This window comes from Lygodium microphyllum, chromosome 22 (assembly GCF_053477565.2).
Source record: "Lygodium microphyllum isolate KBCC chromosome 22, Lygodium_microphyllum_v1.1.10, whole genome shotgun sequence".
NCBI lineage: Eukaryota > Viridiplantae > Streptophyta > Polypodiopsida > Schizaeales > Lygodiaceae > Lygodium > Lygodium microphyllum.
In genome coordinates, this window is record NC_141156.1 from 112722684 (window position 1) to 112745037 (window position 22354).

At 41.5% G+C, this 22354-nt stretch overlaps 1 protein-coding gene and 1 pseudogene across 3 annotated transcripts in view; one reads left to right on the forward strand and one right to left on the reverse strand.

The window, feature by feature from the left end:
- Positions 1-910: 910 nt before the first annotated feature.
- Positions 911-22354, reverse strand: part of LOC148017520 (GRF-interacting factor 1-like) — a 31305-nt gene continuing 9861 nt past the window's right edge. For 2 of the 3 annotated variants that reach the window (XM_087662512.1, XM_087662514.1), the window contains exons 2-4: positions 7887-7963; positions 2017-2101; positions 911-1937 (exon numbers count right to left, since the gene is read on the reverse strand). In XM_087662512.1, the coding sequence (XP_087518638.1) occupies positions 1422-1937; positions 2017-2101; positions 7887-7963 (678 nt within the window). In that variant the 3' untranslated portion in view covers positions 911-1421. The remainder of the gene's footprint in view (positions 1938-2016; positions 2102-7886; positions 7964-22354) is intronic. The other variant, XM_087662513.1, reaches the window with a different exon arrangement.
- On the forward strand, positions 13408-13921 carry LOC148017521 (uncharacterized; annotated as a pseudogene).

The following is a 22354-nucleotide window of genomic DNA, read 5'->3' on the forward strand; positions in this document are numbered from 1 at the left end:
AAGAAGTCTAACATCATTCCCCATTATACTGAAAATGCTATATTTTCCAGGGTTTCTTAGCAGAAAGTGGAATTGCTAGACTTTAGAAAGTCTAACTTCCTACCATTTGAAGTGCACTTCTCTAACAGCTGCAAGAGCAGAGGAAAAAATAATATTGAAGAAGTATAAGGAGAACTAAATGAGACATTTCATTATCAGGCTTCTGTGATGGAATACTTGATCTTGCAAGGTTCAAAGGTGTTCAACACAGCTTTCAACAGCTCAGATTGAGATGAAAGATCTTTAACCTCAAGACATTTCATTATCAGGCTTCTGTGATGGAATACTTGATCTTGCAAGGTTCAAAGGTGTTCAACACAGCTTTCAACAGCTCGGATTGAGATCTTTAACCTCAAGACATTTCATTATCAGGCTTCTGTGATGGAATACTTGATCTTGCAAGGTTCAAAGGTGTTCAACACAGCTTTCAACAGCTCGGATTGAGATGAAAGATCTTTAACCTCAAGACCCAAACACCCTGTTGCAGAAGCTAAACAAGAACGGAAATGGTTGATTTGGTCTCATTCTTCTGTATCTTCACTGTGTTCACCTCTATGCTTGGCGTGAAGTGCACTTGAAAGACCTCTCATAGCAGCTGGTACCAGAAGAGATGAAATGATGACCATATGAAATGCAATGAAGAAAAAAGTACATAGTAAACAGCATGTTTCTTGTTTTAAAATGTGGAAAACAAATTTAAAGTGAAGTGAATATTTTCTATGACATTGCAGCATTCTAACATCCAGAAACCCAACAAAATATATCATGCAAAAGCAGAATTGACTAATAAAAGTTATCTGGTGATACCATGCTAAAGAAATGTTAAGTTTCCAGAAACTAACGCTCATACAACTGCATGATAATTTGCACAAATGGTGAAAACAAACTGGATAAAGCAAAAGTCCCAACCAACCATAATATGCAACCGAAGCCTGTTCTTGTAAGTTTGGGAGCACTCCAACTGGCCCCCAAGGAGTAGCTTACATCCAAAACCAAACAAAATATATCATCCAAAAGCAGAACTAGCTAATAAAAGTTATCTAGTGATAGCATACTAAAGAAATGTAAAATATCCAAAATTTAACGTTCATACAACTGCATAATAATTTGCACAAATGGTGAAAACAAGTTTAACAAAGCAAAAGCCCAACCAACCAAATGGTGAAAATGACACCTGCTAGTAAGCTTGGGAGCACTCCAACTGGCCCCAAAGCAGTAGCTTATCTGAAGCTTTTGAGCCAAGATCACTTCACAGGAAGCATCCGCACCATATAAAGCTAATTTCACAACTTTCAGGTGCTTTCTAATATAAACATGCCAGTGTGACAGGAGTGGGATAACCCTCCTTTAAGGAGAACTATCCGCACTTTCAAGGAACCACATCAATTCCCCTCTTCTTCAGAGGCCTTAAGATAGGATGACTCAGGCTCATCTGTAGCTTGCCCTGCTCCACTTCCACTACCAGCTCCACCAGAACCATGCATTGCATCAGTCACAGATACTACGTCTGACTTGTTACCACGCATCTCGCCACCCACCCCTCTGCCAGCCTGCAAGTCCTCTCCTGTGTTTCCAACACGGCTGAAATCAGGATAACCACTTGTATTCAGAGTGTTGTTACCAGCCATGCCTGGTCCTGAAGCAATGCCTGTCAGGCTATTGCTTCCACCTGTAGTTAGTGCATGAACTGCCATGGCCTGCTGTTGATGTTGCTGATGTTGCTGATGTTGCTGTTGTTGATGCTGTTGCTGAGCATGATGTAATGAGGTAAGAGATTGCTGTGTATATTGAAGAGGATTTCTTGCAGCCAGCATTGATTGTTGTGCCATCTGTTGTTGAGCCTGCTGATGGGCCATGTAATGTAGTTGAGACGGCATAACAGCAGCTGGAGGAACCTGCTAGGGGATAGTGAGTATGCTTACGGAAGGTAATAGCACTTAGAAATAGCATATGAACTCTGCAGAAGTAAGATCTTACTTGAGGGTGAATAGGAGGCGGCTGAGGCTGTGAATCAGCGATAGCTGCCAAGTACATAAGATTTGCCTGTAACCTTGCCTGATATCTACATAACCAAGGTCTCCGCTTAATATATGATACCATATCAAAATTAGGCAGAGCCAGAGCTCCAGGAAGAACAAGGATTAAGCAGAGCTACATATCCTTTCAAAAATGTGTATCAGTGTTGCACCAAATAACTAATGGGGATACTTCAATGATAAAAGGGCTGAAGTTTTTATTAGTCGATAGGATATTCAAAGCAGACCAAATTGTTTACAAAACTGTTGGGAACTACTCAAAAGAGTGAACAGCAACATCAAATAATGAAGCATGGACAGTTCCCTCTAGGTGCAAATAAGCATGTACATGGAGGGCCCTCCATTCACACTCAAAGCTTCTTCACGAAAAATTGGAGCCTGGTAAAAGCAACTGTCAAAACTCAAATTTCAGCCTGTTGATGCCAAGGGCATCGGCATGCCTTAGCCTTCCAAACTAAATAAAAAACAGACTCTTACAAACGATTACAAGCCAGAAAATACAGAAGCTCACATGTGTCAAGAATCTACAAAAACAGCTGAAAATGAGTCATGCAATTACACTTGGTAAGCCAGATAATACTTTTCCATTTGAAACCAAAGGTGCAATAAAGGTGATCAGGCATTAACTTCTTCTCTGATGACTGAGTGGCATGAAACAGGCTCCAAGATATAATGTGATTTTCTTTCCTGCCCTGTCATGATTTCACTCATATCTCTAGACTTTTTAACAGCTCCCTGACTTTTAGTGTTTGAGTTTTAAGACTTGCTTCAAGCTTTCCATCCTTTTTAATTCTTACATTGTGCAAGCTTATCTTGGTTGCCAAAAAATCCTATTCAATGTCCACACTTCCAAGAACAAAAAGAAAGATGATAAAAAAGCCCCATACAAATTTAAATAACTCTTGCATCTCATATAGTCCCTGTTGGATGTGTTGTATTGTCCCTCATTCTTTGAGCCTGTATTTTGTCTGCAATAGATATTCAGATGATCAAACAGATTCTGTTATGCAGAACCTGCCAATCTCCACAGCCATATTACACAGGATTATTCTTCACCTCTTTAATATATATTATGCCAATCTGAATTATTTTTGCCTACCATTATAAGTATACAATGAAGCCTTTTCCCAACATATATAACCAAGAATTGCAAACTCTTTTTTCACGAGCTCTATTAAAATGGATGGTATGGTATTTTCTATTTGTGCACACCTTATTATACAAAACTATAGATCCTTCACAATCACTACTTTAGAAATCACTCCTCAAGATTCATAGTAGAATGTGAATTTTTTCCATTACTGTCTTCTTTTTTCTTTGTCCTTTTTTCTTTACTTAAGGGAAGTGGGTGAAAGCTAGAATATATTCCCCAACTTTTTTAGAGTCTTTTTAAAACCCACAAACCCTGAAATGAAATATGGTTATTTTCCACAAGTATGCATATTATTTGATACACTAGGCTTGGATCCAATCAGTCTTAAGAACACAACACGTCAAGTAGCTGGATTTCTCAATTGCATTGTAGCTAGAAACCTTCCATGTATCCATCAACTTAGCAGCTGAAGTGGGATACCCAAAATCTTCTAGAATTTGACTTTCATATGTTCTCTTGTGTATAATGCATTATATATTATATAGTTCTTCAAAGAACTCACATGATAGCACTGTAAATCTTCCAATGGTTACCAATCTCTAAATCACTTCATTCATAGTCCCAAAAGGTTGTTGAAAAGCTTAATATACATGTAAGCTTAATTGTCTTTCCTTTTGATTTCTTTGGTTCACGCTTTCCAAAACTTGCCAAGAATCGGCCACCTACTTTTTGATAACACATCTTCCTTGAGCTATTAATGATATTTTTGTCTCAAATGGGACTTAGCAAACCTTACCACTCAAAAACTCAATTGCAAAGACCTCATTCTTATATGTGTAGGATTCTAGGCTTGTTGGCATATCATTTCCAGTATGTTGAATTTCGAAGCTCAAACAGGAGCGATTAGTTGGGATCACAACATCAAAAAATGGTGTCACCACTTTTCAAAACTTGGCACTGTGAAAGGCATTAATGTTGCAGTGTCAGTATAATATGGCAGTCCAAAAACTATAAATGACACTTTTAAGATCAGGTCATTTTGACCAGCTGACTGACTTCCCCTTCCACAATTTGTTCAATTCTAGATAGCCTGCAAGATTTCAACACATATAGCCTACAGTTTAGAAAATGACCAACTTAAATAATAGAGATGCAATTGTGCATTTATCCCTTTTTAATCTTTGGAGTCATTGATTCTAAATCCACCATATTCGCAGCATTGCACATGGCAATCTCCAAGGGTAGTCTCTCTTGCTTGCTCAACTTGGCTAGCCTCCACCTATATTTTTTGCCTTTACCACATATCACCCACACTTCCTATTCCTCATCATCAACATCCAATAGTGGTAGGGATAGTCTTGCTTATTTTGTGAATGTCTTGGGCTGACCATCCCTTTCTCCCCTTTGGTGCATTGTTACTCAATAGGCTGAAAACTTTTTGAAAACCCTCACTAGATGATAAATCTTTTGAAAAATAAAACAAATCCCCTCCAAAAAAAACAACAAAACAAAACAAAAAATAGCCCATTGTATTTCCATATACCTTTGCAAGACTTAGTAGACCATTGGGCAACCGATGCACACCCTTTGTTCCATACTCTAGCCTCCCTGGGGTGAACACTTGGTCTCCCTTGGTAAAATTACAATCGCCTTTGTAGTCTTGGTATGTCATTGGGGTGCTAACATGCACCCTTTACTAATGTCTTGGTTGCTTTAGGATGGGAGGCCTTGAAAAAAAGAGAAGAAAAAGGACTTGGGCTTGTTTGCAATCCCTTTTCTAGCCCAATTTTGGGCCTGAGAGAGGATGTTGAGCTAAAAATCATTAGCCTTAATTAAATAGCCCCAAAACTCAAATTAATTAATGAATTTAACCTTTTTATTGAAAAGAAATGAGGTCCTAGAAAGTTTCAATGTCCCACATGCAAACCCTAATTTGAGAGGCCCCTAACTTTCTATAAATAGATAGGCCTCTCTCCCACTCAGCAATCTCGTTTTCACAGTTCACAGCTGCTGTAGCTTCGCTGTCCACACCCCATTCGCAAAGGATATCTCAGCCGGAGCTGTACATCATCATCCTCTATCATCACGTGCTTGCTACCCAGCCTTCCACTGCTAATTCAAACTATTTCCAGCCATCACCTACTTGCTGCTCATCCTAGCGGCTGCAATCTAGACACCAAGGCTTGCATTTACTGCTGATCTTCACGACAACTCTGTGTTTGCTGCTGTCCAGCTGTTGCCCACTATAGGTGACCACATTACTGCCTGCATTTTGCTGTTGCTACTGCTGCCCAGTCTGGTCACCATCTTCTGCTGCTGCATTTCGCAGTTTCAGACCTTCCCTACGCTGCCACATCATCATCACTATCTGCATTTGCAGTTTTCTGCTCCATCTCTGCCTGCCATAACATTGATCCGGCATCCATTGCTGTGTTTGCTGCTGCTAGACGCTGAAAGAGGCTACCTTGCTGCATTCCGGATTTGTTGGAGCATAACACTCGCCAACTCATACACTCTGTCTCCGTCCTCAAGACACAAGAGTTTAGGGGTAAATATTCCTTCAGTACATAGCATGTTTGCTGCATGAGCATATTGTATTCTATTCAAATTTGTTTAGTTTCTTATTCATTGTGTTCATTGTCTCTGAGTTACCCAAACCCTAACTGTGTTCTATTATCAGTTTATGCTTTGTCGTACAATTGTGTTTGAGTTTTTGTGTTAGGATATTTCTCCACATACCAAATTTGGTTGTTTTTGGCTATTGATGGCCTTCCTCCATGCTATGCTATTCATTGACAAGTTCACCCTTTGAAAGTTTCAGCACAATCCAACATACAAGGACTCTTCTCCGTCCTCTGTTTCTACCTTCCATCATCAGCCTGATCTAGTGCCCTTACTGATGCCTTGGGCTACATGCAAGGACTGATCGGTCCCCCTTTTTATTCAGCTTTCATTGAGTTCAGTGCAGATTTTCTCCCTCCATTCACTTCTTTCATTGAAATCTTTCTCTTCCCTTCGCTCTTCGTATTTGTGTTTCCTCTTCCATTCTGCACTCACATGGTATCATTGCCTAAGTGAGGATCACAAGGGATTGCTCCACTCAGGATCCATTTCTGGTGGGTGATACACTCCAACATTCTTCCTCAACCTGCTCCCACACAGAGTCATCCACTGTTGGACTGCTCTATCTTTGAGCCTTATGTATGTTCTTTCATTATTCAACACTCTATTCATTCAGTTCCCTCTATTTTTGCATCACTGAAGGAGGTTCAAAACTGCTTCCTGTCCTCCAATCCCATCATTGAGTTTGTCTCTGCGACAAGGGGGAGTAGACTAGTAGTGGCTTTGTATCAAGGGCTGTCTTTTTACTGGCCCTGTTACCCTAATGTATTGTCAAGCACCTATCACCAATTCATGCAAATTGACCAATTGGCCAGTGACACCAGTATTAGATTTAGGTAAAAATTAAGGATGGCTACAGTTTGAGTAGCTACACATGACTACTGTCCATGGGCCAAAACTAAATTGAGCAAGTTAAAAGTGAACAACAGCCAAATCTATGACCAAAAATGGACAATGCACAAGACCCCTAATGTCCCTTACTAAACCATTGTAAGGTCCACAAACAGGAGTTGACAAACTGCTAATAGCTCTTTTCAAAGTTTGGGTGTGGTGGAATACCTAAAGAACACAAATGATGAAGAAACGAAGACAATGGAAGAAACATCATGAAGATGTCCACCACATTGTCCCTCATAGGACAATCTAGTAAGACCACTCCTTTTCCACCACGAGGTTCACATGAGTCATTAGGAATTTGGGTCTGTTCACTTACAGCTGCCAGATTTGAGGGTGCTCAATGTATGAAGTTTAGGTGCCTAAGTGGAAGCCAACAGCAACATTGTGGATACCACCAAAATTGGGAAGGTGGTACATGGAAAGGAGAGGAATAGTATGATGTCAATCTACCAAACATTCACTAATGAAGCTGCAAGCATGAATTGCTGCCCTTAGGTGAAGATAGCCATATGCCACTGTGTCATTAAATCTGGAATAAGTCTATAATGAGCACACATACATAGTACTTGACAAGTATAGTTTTAAATATGACAAAGCTGTAGATGTAAATATAAAACTCTCTCATTGTAACAGCAAAACAAACATATTAGAACAATGTCCCCCATGCATATAACACATCATGAGTGAACAAGACATATACCACAAAGTACAGCCCTTTCTTTTGATTCTACTTCAACAATACCTGATTTTGCACTAACAAAATACAGTATCTACAAGGAAAATGCAGCTCACTTATGCACATCCTAGGAAGCTGATCAAGACAGGAGAAGAACAGTAAATGTTATGGCTTGAAATATCAATAAATTATGAGGGTAAGTAGTTAGAAAAATTGCTGCTGATGAGGGGAGTTATTTAGAGCCAGAAAATGTGATAACATTGAAATCAGACTAAACAGTAATAAATAACCTGCCACCCTAAATTATGATTCAATGAGTGCCTGGAAGTACATACAAGTAAACCCATGCCAATCCTTACATAAATTAGTAGGTCAAGATATTAAATGCTTTGGAGCTCATATGTTTTTTCCAGTGATATAAAGATGTGCACTTTGCCAGTTTAGATAAACTCTTCTCCAGCTCATAAGCAGCAAGAAGTCAAAACAGATTAATAATCAGCCATAGGTTTCACTGAACACTTACGCTGCACATTCGTTCAATTTCCCAAGGTTTTGGTTGTCCAATATTGCCAGAATAAGCTGCTTGTTCTCATCCAAATACTTCAAAACAAGGTGAACAAACGTAACTTTCAGGAAATACAATTCAAAGGAAGTACATACAGAGCCAATATATTATAATTCTAAATGTCACAAAGTTCTTGACACATTTCTCACTTTAACCACTAGAAACGAAGAAGCACATTAAAAATGCGTTTGAAACTTGACTTTCCACATTCTACAGACAGGACAACATATACAGCAGCTTCCCTCTGCCTCCAACTGATGCCCAAAAAGTTGGTCATAATAGTTTGAGAGCTATGTGAACTGACATTTGATCTACATATTTTAGCTACATGTGTGTGTATCTAGAGTCACAATGCAATTGAGGCCGAACATGAAGCTGCATAACAGCTTGCAACAAAAGTAAGACATAGTAATAGGTTAGTCTCAGTTTCAAACTTAGGATAAGGAGAATGGTAGCTTGATGGGTTCCACGTCCCATCCTATGTTATAGCCCGCCTGGCCGCTATGCAAGTTTAGGTATTATTCTGAGAACCTGGGGAGTTGGGACCACTTACACATAAAATGGGGCTCTAAGACCGGACTCGTGGGTTCATAAGTTGTGTAGGTGGACCATGTTTATTTTTTTTATTATGTGAACCACCAACAACCAATTTTTTGGGCCATGAATAAAGCAACTTTCAATTGCTTACATGAGGCAACTTGTCACAACGACGTGAAATTTTATTGCTTTCCTTAGCATTTGATTAAAAGTTAGTCAAATGTGCAAATGTGACTTGTACATGTGAGGTGCAAGTTAATTATTTCACAATGTGGGACTCAAGACCCCAAGATATCAATTGGTGTCGAATGTAAAAGTTTTAATAAGTTCTCCCTAGCATGTACTAGGTAGTACCCAGTGTCAGATTTTGCCCTAGATCAATTAATTGGCCACTAATGTCAATGGTGATATTTGAGATTAGATAATAATTAACTAATTAATGTCAATCTAATGGTCAATAATTGCTCAGGGATACTTGGAAGACAAATTGGCCTAGCCAATCGACTTATTGGCTAGTGGAATTATTTTTCTGGGCACCACATAGAATATTTATTAAATTAATTTTCAGAATTAATCTTTTGAAAATTAAATTAATAAGCTGGATAATGTTGGAAAATAGAATTAGAAGGCAGCCATTTGGCATAGTGAAAGCATAGTTGAGGGAAACGGAAATGACAATGGAAACATCAAATTTTGAGGAGGAGGAAACAAAAGCACCACATCATCTTTTTCTTTTTTTTTTGGGGAGGGGGGAGGGGGGATTGCATAGATTCTGGGTGCTTAGAAGCTAAAACTTATAATACAAGTTTCAAACTCAAAATCAAAGCTTTCTAATTTTCAAGTTTTTAAAGAATTCTACAAAATATGTAAGCTCATAGGAGCTTTCTGATGCATACAAGGATTTTGGCACACAATTAATATGCCGATTGCAAAGAAAGAACAATTGTAAATAAGTGTCAAACCATACAAGAGAGCGAGTGATAACTAATTATCATCTCTTAGTTTCTCTTCCTCTCTCTCTCCCTCTTTCTCATCCATGTGCTAATCTTCAGTTGTTGTAGGCAAATCCTCTTCATTATCGTCCTCCTATTTTAAGCTTAATTCACGAAACATTTAAAACACTAAATATTAAATGACTACTTAATGTTATGAGTTTTAAAGAAAACACAACATTAAAACATTAAACATAAATAATGCTTGAAGAACATGACAAAAAAAAAGCATAAAAAACATGAGAATGATAACGCTTTAATGCTATGTATAAAAGGTAAAGAACATGATGATTAATAAGGCTACGCTTAACAAGCATAAAAAACATGACAATTAATAATGCTACGTTTGAAATGAAAACAATATATTATGTTTTGCTAAAATGTTACAATCTTGTTGGAAAACGGGGTGAACCGAAACATTTCTCCGAGGGAAAACGCCACATGGTAATCGTTTCCCCAAAGGGAAAACATTTGGAACGCATTCCAGGCTCTCCTCCACACATTTTAGCGTTTCAGATTTTGTAAAGGAACATTTCGGGTGTATTTTTCTTCTATGGGTGGAAGTCTATTTCAACTATTGTGAAAGGAAAAGAGATTACTAGAGAGCAAAGAGAGGCTACTAATGTGATTTGCAACCACCAAGGATCACTCCTACAACATGTGACAGCAGTCTAGAGCCTTCCAGAAGTGGGTGGCAATAGCCCAAAGTCCTTCTCTACAAATGGCAACATACATGAGAAGGCAACAATCTTATGGTGGTCCTAAGTTGTAGGTAACAATTTCCATGGCTGTTTGAGCAAGACAACAATAGCTTTTCAATGTTTCTCGTTATAAAACTCTAAAATTTCTGTCTCTACAGTATTCTCTCTCATCCCCTAGCCATCTCTCAAGTCATCTCAACATTTTACAATAGTTTGAGCCATCAAAGAAAGAGATTTCAGTCAATCTCTATTGTAAACTCTAATTTACAATAAAAATTAGGGTTTGACAGTCACATCAAGGTGCGTGCTCAAATACGAGGGCCTAGGACTTAAATTCTTGCAACTAAAATTGAGAAATTTCAAGAAAATTCAAGAGGCCAACCAGCCAATATCAAATTCGTGGCTAAACTTGTCTTTCAAAGAGCACAGTGAAGTCCAATCCCCAAGCAAAACAAGGGGCAAATTGGTTTGAAGGTTTACTGGTGAATTTTGATAGCAAGAGGAACTTGAATTAGCGAAGGAGATCAGAGGATCTCAGTTGTACTCCTTTCATTTTCAATATAAGATAAAGAAATACCGCAAATTTTGGGGGTCAACAAGGTGTCCAATGTCCAAGATTAAAGTGGTAAAGTGTGCATTTTCAATTTATGTGAAATTTATGCTTGTTGTAATTAGAACTTAATCAGGTTGTTTACCACTCTATCCAAGAAAGAAGACTGGTTTCAAGGTTTCATTGCTAGGATACCATCAATTTCCTCAAATTGGCGGGCCGGAGACACTTGATTGAAGGTCCGAAGCTTTGCTCTAATGTTGAACTTGTATTCAACTGAGCATTACAGCAAAAATGTCTTCAAATAGTGAGATGGGATCAAGCAAGGATGATGTCTCTCAATCTGAAAATTCACAAAGTGTTGGAAAATACAATGTCTGATCTTGGACAAGACGCATAGCATGGCCAGCAAGTTGAGAATGAGAGAATTGGACAAGAGGTAGGTCCTTGTAGGTCTCTTGAAGATAATACCTAGTCCATGTGATTTTTGAACCCCTTAAAAAAGGGCAGCAAAGGTAAGAAAAGAAAATCATCTTCAAGAGATTCAAAACAGCAATATGAACTGAAGGAAGAGCCAATACAACAACGTGATGTTCCAACTGTGGATAGTAGCATAAGCGAATAATGCCATTAAGGCAACTGACGCGTATGCAAGGCCATCTTGGTAGTGCCAATCCAATGGGTTTTGGACAACAGGGCATGCATGGAATTATGGGTCAAAAAAGATACTTTGGTGGTGGCACTAGTTTCCATGCTATGGTGGATCAAGGACCACATATGGAGATGTATGGTACAACTCCTTATGGTATGCAGCAACCAATGCATGGTATGCAAGGCCTAATGTATCCGAGTAAGGCTGGTAATATGCATAACCCCATATATAGCAATGTTGGCACGATACTGCAACACAAACTAGCAAGATTAGCAATGCATATATGTAGCCCACTATGTGTGGGACTCATGCTATTAATGTTGGTCACGCTGATGCTCCATATAGTGTTGGTCATGACAAAAAATGCAACTACTAAAGCTTGCACGAGAAAATATGCAGCTATTAATGCATGCAATGTATGGGAAAATGTATCTTGGTATGGCTTGTAGCATGCAAATTCCCATACAATCACATTGCAATGGTCCAAAGTATGCAAATAAGAATGTTGCCTAATGCATCTAGTGCTCCTAGAATGTCATGTACACATGAGGATCTAGTCAATTAGATGTAATGTTGCATATTAGTTAAGTTGGGACTGCAACAATGTAAAAGTCTAAAGCATCACTATGCTCAAGAGAGGAAGAAGCCCTAGAACCTAGTAGAGATTTTGAGGCAAGTAAAGCTAGAGGTAAAGTATCCATGTGCTTCTTGGTGAGCTTTCAACATTGTTTCACCTATGAAATAATGCAACTAGATGGAGGAGGGTGACATAGCAAATCATCCTCAATGTGATGCACTTTACCTTGATGTGTTTTAGTTAGATCCAATTTTGGATTAAGCTCTTTTAGAGCTCAACAAAGCATAAAAGGTCCAAAGTATTGCCTAATGCTCAAGAAGAAGGTTGCACCTCCACTTTCTTAGTGATAGACAGCTCAATTATGTAGTGGATCTCAAATGTACTTGGTTTGCATCCAAGGTACTGGAGGCCAATAGTATTTCTACTGTTGAGATCACTATTTAGTGTACTAGTCACTTCAGTTGGTATAGATGTGTACAATTTGCACCTAGGCTCTGAAACTATACACTGGCAAGGTTGCTAGCATTTATGGAATACATGGGATGTACATTTGCAAGGCATGTATGGAATACATGGATGCCATGACTCCATTCTCCAACTCGTCACCATCAACTCTCAAAACAATGCAATCTATCACCTGTCGCTTTTCTTCATGCAGTGTTTTTTCACTCCCCTTTTATCTCCCACATTTTTCTCTTTTATTAAGGTTTCTCCCCCATGCCAAGTGACAGATATGCCATTCAACACTTAAAAATTCCACCTAGGATCCCAAATACTGCAATAGACTGTAAATCCTATTAACAAGACAACACTTCTTGCAATAGAAATGCATTTCAAAACTAAGTAACAAAAAAAGTGGCGAACATGCCAGTTACCACTAAGACTCTCTCTCTCTCTCTCTCTCTCTCTCTCTCTCTCTCTCTCCACTGCCCCATCCGTCCGTCACTTGCCCCGTCCGTTCTCCCATCTCCTGCCACCACTACCCGTCAGTTGATCACGTCACTCCAGGAAAAGGGCAAAGATCAAATCACTCCAAGAAGGGCCGAACAAGAAGGGCGTTGGAATTATATTCAAAGGCCCTCAATTGTGATCACACCGGTGGAGCAATATGTCATAATCAACTTGTGTCCAACACAACAAGACGAAGTTTGCCCCCAAAATGAAGAAGGTCGAAATAGAGCAGATGATTACCAATGCCATCAACAAAGTCAAGAAGGAGTATGACAACAGACTAAGCATAGTGAACAGGCAGCTGAACGATAAGATTAAAAAGCTGGAATTGAATATAGAAGCCCAAGATGGGAAGATTCAATCACTTAGGTAGCTACCGACTGACATTCAACTCAGCCCCAAGCTAGAGGAAGGAGAAATTTCAACCTAGCATGACCGAGGAGCTCACCTGCATCAAAGAGGAATACAACAACTCCAAAAAAAGGAGAAGACGACGAAGGAGTTGTTTCTTGGGCAGAGATGCTCAAGAAAACCCAACAGCAAGTAGAGGAGACGGAGCAATGGATTCAAATTGCAAAGAAGGGGAAACACCTAGCACACGCACCTACAACAACCATAATCAATGACACATTGGAGGAGGAACAAAAAAGGAAAATGAGAGCACTCCATGTTCGGGTGACGGGGCTGAAGATGCATGAAAAAGTGGATGGGGACACCAAGGTGCTATACACGTTAATGAATATTAAGGACACACGTCTCCGCTTGGAGAGTGGGTAAGAAAAGCACAGAAAGGGAGAGCGCAAAAGAGCGTGCACTTATTCTTCGCTTCCCCACCATGGAGGCTAGGAGAGACTTCCTAGCTCAACGCCGTACATTGAAGGGAACCGGTGTGTTTTTGGGTGACGATCTCACACCAATCCAACTAGCCCACATGAGGGAGTGCATGTCAAAAATTAAGGCAACCAGGGAGGATGGCAAACTCGCCTTCTACAGAGGAGGGAGAGTGGTAGTCATGGAGAGGTGCCACAAATGATGGCATGAGACCTATGGGACCTATGGGACCAGCCTTGCAGTGGCAGTCTAGAACTGTAATGGAGCCCTCTATTTGGATGTGGAAGCTTTTGAGGAAACATTTAGAGAGAGAGATAGTGTGTTCTACTTAGAGACACATCAGGGACCACATACTACACTTCCACGGGTGACAAGCTATAGGTGGGAGTCAGCTTGTAGGAAGGAGACACGCACAGACCACAGTAATCGCGGGTCGAAAGCAGTAGCAGTGTTATTCAAGGAGGAGCTACAGCAAATGATCTAGGTAGTCCGCAAAGATGAGCAGGCCAGATACATGTGGATGAGAGTGCGTGGTGAGAAACGCACTTTGTTGCCATATGCTATTTTCCCCCTATTACGTCCCAATACGCCCCACCCAAGGGGCAATCACCATATGTAGCTTTGGATGGGGATATTTGGGAGTTTTCGAAGGAGGGAGAGGTTTTCTTACTAGGAGACTTTAATGCCAGGACAGCCTCCCATCAAGTGTCTTTCTTTGATGCATCTGAGGAGATGCTACAGGAGCAGGATGTGTCAAAGCTACAGCTGGAGAGGACATCTCAAGATATGAGGGAAGTCACCGAATATAGGAGATACCTTGTCGGGATGGGCATAGCACACAGATTGGCCATTCTTAATGGCCTGGCTAGATACCCCCTATCCAGCGCCTTCACATGTTATCCTCACCGACATGGTGCTAGCATAGTAGACTATGTTCTCGCCCCACCGATGCTGATATCTCACATCCAAGACCTCTCAGTATCCCCACGCCTTCTCAGAGTTGCAGTGGATCATGCCTACCTATCATTCACCATTGATCTCCAATTCACTGACACACAGACCCATCATGCAGCTCACTAGTATCCAAGATACCTCTTTTCCAAAGAGAGAGGATACCTATGAGGCGGAGATCCTTAGATTGTTACATGATGCAGACCCCGACGTTCCACTACAGTAGCTGACTCAGCAGTTCAGTGAGGCCCTACACATCGTTGTAGGTGTAGCCTTCCCATACTCACGACCCACACAAAGAGCCTCCACCGAGGAGGCACCTCGAAACAACTGGTATGATGATGAGTGCCGTGAGACCAAAGCACGGCTACAAAGAGAGATAGCACTAGGTCCACTACCCACAAACAAGCACAAATACTCTTTAGACGCCTCACACAACGGAAAAAGAGAACATTCTTGGTCTAGCCGGAGCGAGACCTATATCAATTATTCTTGAACCAGGACTCTAGAGAGACTTGGAGGCTCTTCAGAGAGCATTGCCCGACCACACCTATTACGTCCACCGTTGTATGGGAGGAGTATGTAGCTAGTCTTTATACTGTGGAGGGTCAGCCACCTCTTCCTAACCCACTTGAGCCTTGTCCAAAGACTACCACTTTCTTTACAGAAAGTAGGGTCCGAGAGGCCATTGACAGACTTAGCAGAGGAAAAGCACAAGATCATCATGGATTAGTAGTCGAGCACTTGATTCATGCTAGAGATTTGGTGGCAGGATTCCTAGCTTACATGTTTAACAGAGCCATGTGTGAAGGCCTACCAAAAAGCTGAAGCACGAACACTATTGTGTCTATCCTCAAGTCAGGGGACCCTACTCTACCCAGTAACTATCAGGCTATCATGGTTGGGCATACATTGGCTAAGTTATATGCTTCCATCCTTGAGCATGAGTTAAGCAAGTGGGCAGAGATGTGGGGTCTTAGAGCATAGGGGCAGGCTAGCTTTAGGAGAGGCTTCTCCACATTGGATCACATCCTCACACTCAGAGCAATCATTGAGGAGGGAAGGACCCATGGCCGACGGACCTATTGCTGCTTTGTGGACTTCCGCAAAGCCTTTGACACAGTACCGAGAGACAGGCTGATAAATTGATTGCATACCATGGGAGTACCGAAAGAGCTCAGTTGGGGTATGTTGGCACTGTATGAGAGAGTTGTAGGCAGAGTCCGGACGCCTGAGGGCCTTTTGGCACCTATTTACTCCACCATTGGGGTGAAGCAGGGATGCCCCCTCTCTACGACATTATTTGGCCTGTACATTGATAGGATTGCTGATTACATTTCACAGGAAGGAGATAGAGGAGCTCGACTAGTTACATAGTACAGGGGAGTTTCGGAAACAAGAGAAACGGAAACGAAAACGGAAAAAACTAGAGTTTCGGAGTTTCAACCAAATTTTGGAAACGAGAAAACGACGTTTCGGATTGTACACTAAAATAAATACAGTATTATGTGGGTATGTAAATATATCAATGCCTACAACAACACGTACCCAAATTTCATACAAAACTTTTCAGTCCATGTCATATGATTGAAATCATGATTCATTACACATGTCACGACTCACGAGTGAAGATTGAAGAGTCAAGACTCAATGGTTGAAACTTAAAACACCTTAACACAATTAAGACTCAATTTTCAAAACTTAAGGCAACAAATGAATTATAATTTATGACTCATGAATCATCTATGATCTAAAGAGCAGTGGAGACTGACATCAAGAACAATGGAACAAGAATCAATATGCATAATAAGTGAAATCAAGATTAAATGATACATGTAACTATGTTATGTGAATAATCAGTTAAAACTCCAAAGTCCAGTGAGCACTGTGTACTAGTCTCTAGACTCTAGTAACTACTAAGTAATAAGTATCAACATCAATGAACAACTAGTAACTATAGTCTAGACAACAAGGCCCGATGTCTTTATTGGGAACGCATGTCAGCCTCCAAGTGGTCTTTCATGCGTCTTACACTCCCCGATTTCTCCAATCCAGAATAGTTGCACTGCCACTTTTTTGATCCACCGAAGCCCTCATATCCCTTGATTGGAGTGACGTGTCTCTAATATGGATCTGGCACCATGATTAGCCTTTAGGTAATGGGGAGAAGAAGAAGAATAAGAAGAAAAAGAAGAAGAAGAGGAAGGCGAAGAAGAAAACGAAGAAGAAGAAAAAGAAGACGAAGAAGACGAAGAGGAGGAGGAGGAGGAGGAGGAGGAAGGGGAGGAGGAGGAGGAAGAGGAAGAGAACGAAGAAGACGAAGAAGAAGAGGAGGAGGAGGAGGAGACGACCGCGACGGTGGGAGCTGGAGTGCCCAAAATAGACCGCACTATGCCGAAACGCCGGTCTACCGTTTCCGTTTTGGTCCGAAACGGCCAATCCGTTTTGGCAACCCCAAAACGCCGTTTCGAGATACTATGACTAGTTGGCACTTGGATACCCCTCCTATTGTATGCAGATGACATTGTATTGATAGCTGACTCTCCAGAGGGTCTATAGAGACACTTGGATGCACTACACTCCTATACTTTGGACAGTGGGCTTCAGTGAACCTTGGTAAAACCAAGGTGATGGTACTTAATACTACACCACAGTGGGTCAGGAGATCAACACCTAAATTCACATATGGATCTGAGGAGCTAGAGTATGTGGATTCTTAAACATACCTAGGAGTCTTATTCACCGGGCCCACCTTTTCTATGCGAGAGGCAGCAGACACTAGACTGACTCGCAAATACACAGCACTAGGTAGTTTGGAGAGGATGTGCTCACAGGTGCAATTCCAAGAACCCCGCACCAAGCTATGGCTCTTCGATACACTGGTCACATCCACACTACTTTATGGAGTATAGATATGGGGGCCTAGTCTTGACCACCGTAGCAGATCACGGCGCACTTATGACGGATGGAGGTCGATGGAGAAACCCCTAGTGTCCATGATATCCAGGATGATCAAATGTAAGGCCTCAGTGCCACATGAGATCATCAGAGCTGAGCTAGCAGCTACACCGATTGTGGTAGAGGCCCTCACCCGATCGGTCGCATACATACATAGCTTATGGGACTTACGCAGACACATATGCATGGTTGGCCCTTGAGTCCTCCAGATAGCTTGCCAGAGAGGGTGATACTTCATGTTGGTATGCACAGATGTCGGCCTGGTTTGAGCTGCATGGCTTTAGCATGGACAAGTTACCCCCCTTCCAGTACTCCCTTGATGCACCATCTCTTGATCTGAGCAGGTTAGAGATCCGCAAGATCATCAAGATGGATCTTACCCAGTTGGATATCAAACGGACATGGTTGATGCCAACGCAAGAGCTAGGGACAAAGATGACTTTCTACCACGTGCATTTCCTTCATACTACAAATGATGGATTTATTGTTTGCCCGAGATACATCGACACCCACCTTTCCCATGGGATCAGATGTACTATTGGCCAATTGCGCACCTCCTTACATCAGCTAGAGATTGAGACTGGCAGATATAGATCCATCCCACTAGAGGAGCACATATGCTAGATATGCCAATTAGAGCCAAAGGAGTATTATATTTGCTACTGCCCAGTGTATTATGAGATCCATGGTCGTTTCCACTGTCTCTTTAGAGACGGGTTTGGACCACTATCAAGAGTCATGGATTTTACCGATCAGCGATGCCTTAGCCTCTTTCTTCTTGAGATACAACGGCTTCATGACATGCGCCTCAGGAGTACAACTGCTCCAGGACATCGAGGCCCTTCACAGAGGTAGATCATAGGCTTCTTTGCAAAGGAGACTCAGAAGACTTCAATACAGTTACAACCACAGTCCACACAAGAGCCTCTCTCACCGCCACAATCCACACATAGACAAGGAGTACTGATTGATCGAGCCGTTCAGCTTAGCCAATCTAGACGTCCTAGGCCTCGGCACAGACATCGACGACACCTTCATAGACAGATACAGGGGATTATTGCTCTGGCTAGAGCTAGGTCCTCCATACCCACATGAGATTGTACCATTTGAAGCTCATTGTTACTAGATAGAGCTCTATGTTTTACACACACGCATAGTTAGTTTCCTTTCTTATTTTGCTTTGTGCTACATACATATTTTGCCCAGACAGTTGTACCATCATACACATGATTGTAACTCATGGTCTCATATGTCATTTTGGCCTTTTGTAGACATTAATATATCATTTCATTTCTGTGTGTGTGTGTGTGTGTGTGTGTGTGTTATGCACTCTCACACTAACGACAAGGAACTTTTAACTTTAACCACCTCACTAATTTTCAATGTACCCAAAAAGTGTTAGCAAGCTTTGGGCCTATTTATTCTATGGCTCCTCCTTCTCGCATTCAATCATCATCATTCTTAACGTGGTCTTTCTGTTGGAGAGAGGAGCCAATGCCAATGCCCACACAATCAGTGACTCGTTGTTGTGTGCCTCATTCTCATATTTGGTATATGGATTCCCTTTCTCGAGCACATCTCTAACTTCTCTTCCTTTGCAATGTTATTCTATTTTTTTCTCGTCTCGTGTTCAACAGTTTATTTCAACACTTGTCTATGCTTCCATTGCTGCACCACTTCTGACATGGTATCAAATTGCAAGATCTAGGTTTCTGTTACAATTTTTCTGCTGATTACAAATCTTTCTCCCCCCTGTTGATCAGGCCTGCGTTTTTCAGACCAACCAGCTACATTTTCAGCCTGTGCTTGGATTCCAACCTGCAATCATCAATTTACTAAATTGAATGCTCAACAACCTATGTTTTTCATCTTTAGCCCGTAACTGTGGTCAACGACTATTTGTACAAGCAGTTTTTGTTGTTTTTGGGAGTTTTTGAATGTTGTTTCTTCATTTTGCAACAATTGGCTTTCATTTTTTATCAGATTTTTGGTTATACTGTATGTGAACTCTCCTTTTGTGAAGTCTTTGTTGTTGGTTTGGCTGTATTCTCTCTCTATATACCTTCTATTCTCTATCTTCTCTTCTTATCCTCTCCCAATCGCTCCTCCATGCACTTCCACAGATGATAAGTTACATGGACCTAACTATCTTACATAGAGTGTTGTGATAAAAGCCTGGTTTGTGCAGAAGCGGATTTGGTGCACTGTCTATGGAGCTAATAGCATCTTCCAAGCACTTCTGGCCCGCTATTTCAAGTTTTAGTTCCCTCTATTTATGGAATTCCTTGACCTCAATGTCATTTTCCTCTTCCCGACGATTTTGATGAGGACAACCATGAGAAAGCTATGCTTACATGGGATTCGAGTGATGCACGTGTCGGTGTATTTCTAACGCCATCTCAATCACACTTCAATTCTTCCACTCCAAAATGCCATTCTCTTGAGGAGTGTTAATATTAGCAAACTCTTGGTGAATGCCCCTATCTGCACAAAAACGAGCAAACTCATTAGAAACAAATTCATCACCCTTGTCTGATCGCAAGATCTTCAATCTCCGGCCAGATCGGTTCTCCTCGAAGAGAAGCCAATCCTTGAAGTGGGAGAAAGACTCTGACTTCAACGTCAAGGAGTAGGCCCATGTCATTCTGATGTAGTCATCTACAATCAACATGAAGTACAAGCTCCCCTTTAGGGACTCGGTCCTCATCGGGCCACAAAGATCCGTAGATACAAGCTCCATAGGTGAAATAGACCGCCTCAAAGCTTTGTGGGGATCACATCCCTATGTTATTTCCCACAAATGCAGGAGACACACGATTGTTGGCTCACCACTATGTCCGGCAAACCTCAAACAAGCAATCCTCGCAACACCTTCCAGTTCAAGTGGCCAAACCGAGCATGCCATAGCTCGGACTGTGTCTGAGAGATAAAAAAAAGAGAGGTAAGAGTTGTAGAAGACTTCAATTTGTAAATGTCGTTCTCCTCATACCATGAAGAGAGAACCTTCCTCGATCCACGATCAAGGACTCGAACAGCATCACTATCAAAGTTCACCAAAAGGCCAAGAGAACAAATCTTATGTACCGAAAGTAAATGATACCCTAAACCTGGCACATGCAACACCTCGGAAGTGTGGGTACCACCACGTCCATCTGGAATCAGCTGCATCTCACCCCACGCAGCAACGGACACTGTGTCAAAAGATGATGTACCAGCGAGATAGTAAAGTTTGCGGGGAGGAACAAGGAGTGAACTCAGCAAACATGGAGAAGAGAAGAGAAGAGAAGAAACTCTAATGAATGGAATGATGAAGTTCCGAATCATGGAGTGAATATGATACAATGGACCAAGGGTGCCGTAGCACAAGAAAGATGATGAAGACGACCACGAACCACGAACCGCAATGTCCTCCTCAAGGGGTGTGAGGGTAGTGGAGAGACTCGAGAGAAGAGGTGACGAACTGAATGAATCAGCCATGAGGAATGAATAAGAGAGTGGCCTATAAATAGGCACAGTCAGTCTAGGATGGCGCCCCTTTTTGGGGCTGCCAACCCTAAATGCAAAACGTAGAAACGCAAAAACACAAACTGCGGGTGAAGGGTTTCTCAACACCCCCTCTCAGGCCCAAAAGGGGAACAAGAGAAGAGTGAGGTGGAGATGCAATGCTACATACTGAAGAATGCTCATGCAGCAAGTGCCACTTGGACATTGTCCCTCGTGGGGAAATTGTTCACTTGCCCAAGCACTCTTAGTACAAAGATGACGAAAACATGCAATGCATAGGAGAAATGTGGACTTTGTGTGGTGCCGAGAACCATAAGGATATGCCCGTACTCAATCTCGGAAGGTGGCTCCATGCTAACCAAGTGACCAAGGCAAGAAGAGCAGGTTGAGCTACGCACTATTCGCCTAGAGTTTGTGCCTTCATCAACTAATTTTGCAGATATCTTAACCAAAGCGGTCAACCGGCTAGTTCTTCAGTACCTGCTACCCAGGATCGGCTTGGGTACACCCTCCCTACTTCTTCAGCTTGACGGGGAGAGGGTGCTTCCCTCTTGCTTTCCCTTCTAGTTTGAGAGGGGGCAGCTTTTACTCTTGATCGTGACAGTGATGATACTTACAGTTTTTTAGACATTGCATTCACTTATTCTTTTATATTGTATTATGGGCATTTGTAACTTCATCCGCACTGTCAAGATGGCATGATTGTAAAAGGGCACTTGGACAAGTGAACAATTCCCCTGCGAGGACACTATCCTAGTGACACCATTGCATAGCATATTGCATGAGCATGACATCTTGCATCTCCCTTTGCATTACCCCATGCATTGGCATTCTATTCATGTAAACATACATCTGTGAGTATTTATCCCTTTTCGGTCTTTTGGAGTGGTCGACTCTAAGATCCACCATATTCGTAGCATAACACATGGCAGTTCTCCTAACAGCAGTTTCCCTACCCTTGTTTGCTTGCTTGTTTTGCTTGTCTTGCTACGCCCACCATCCTCTTTTTTGCCTTTCCACATATTCACCGCATGATTGGCACCTACACACACTTGTTCTCATCCTTAGGCACTTATCCTAGTAAATGTGAGGGATTGGCTTGCTAGTTTTGTACTTGACTTGGGTTTAAAACGCTCTTTATCTTTTCCTATCCGTCACTTAATCGGCAGTTGCCCCTATATTACTTATGTATTTTCAACAAAAAAAAAAACAAGTCCATTGA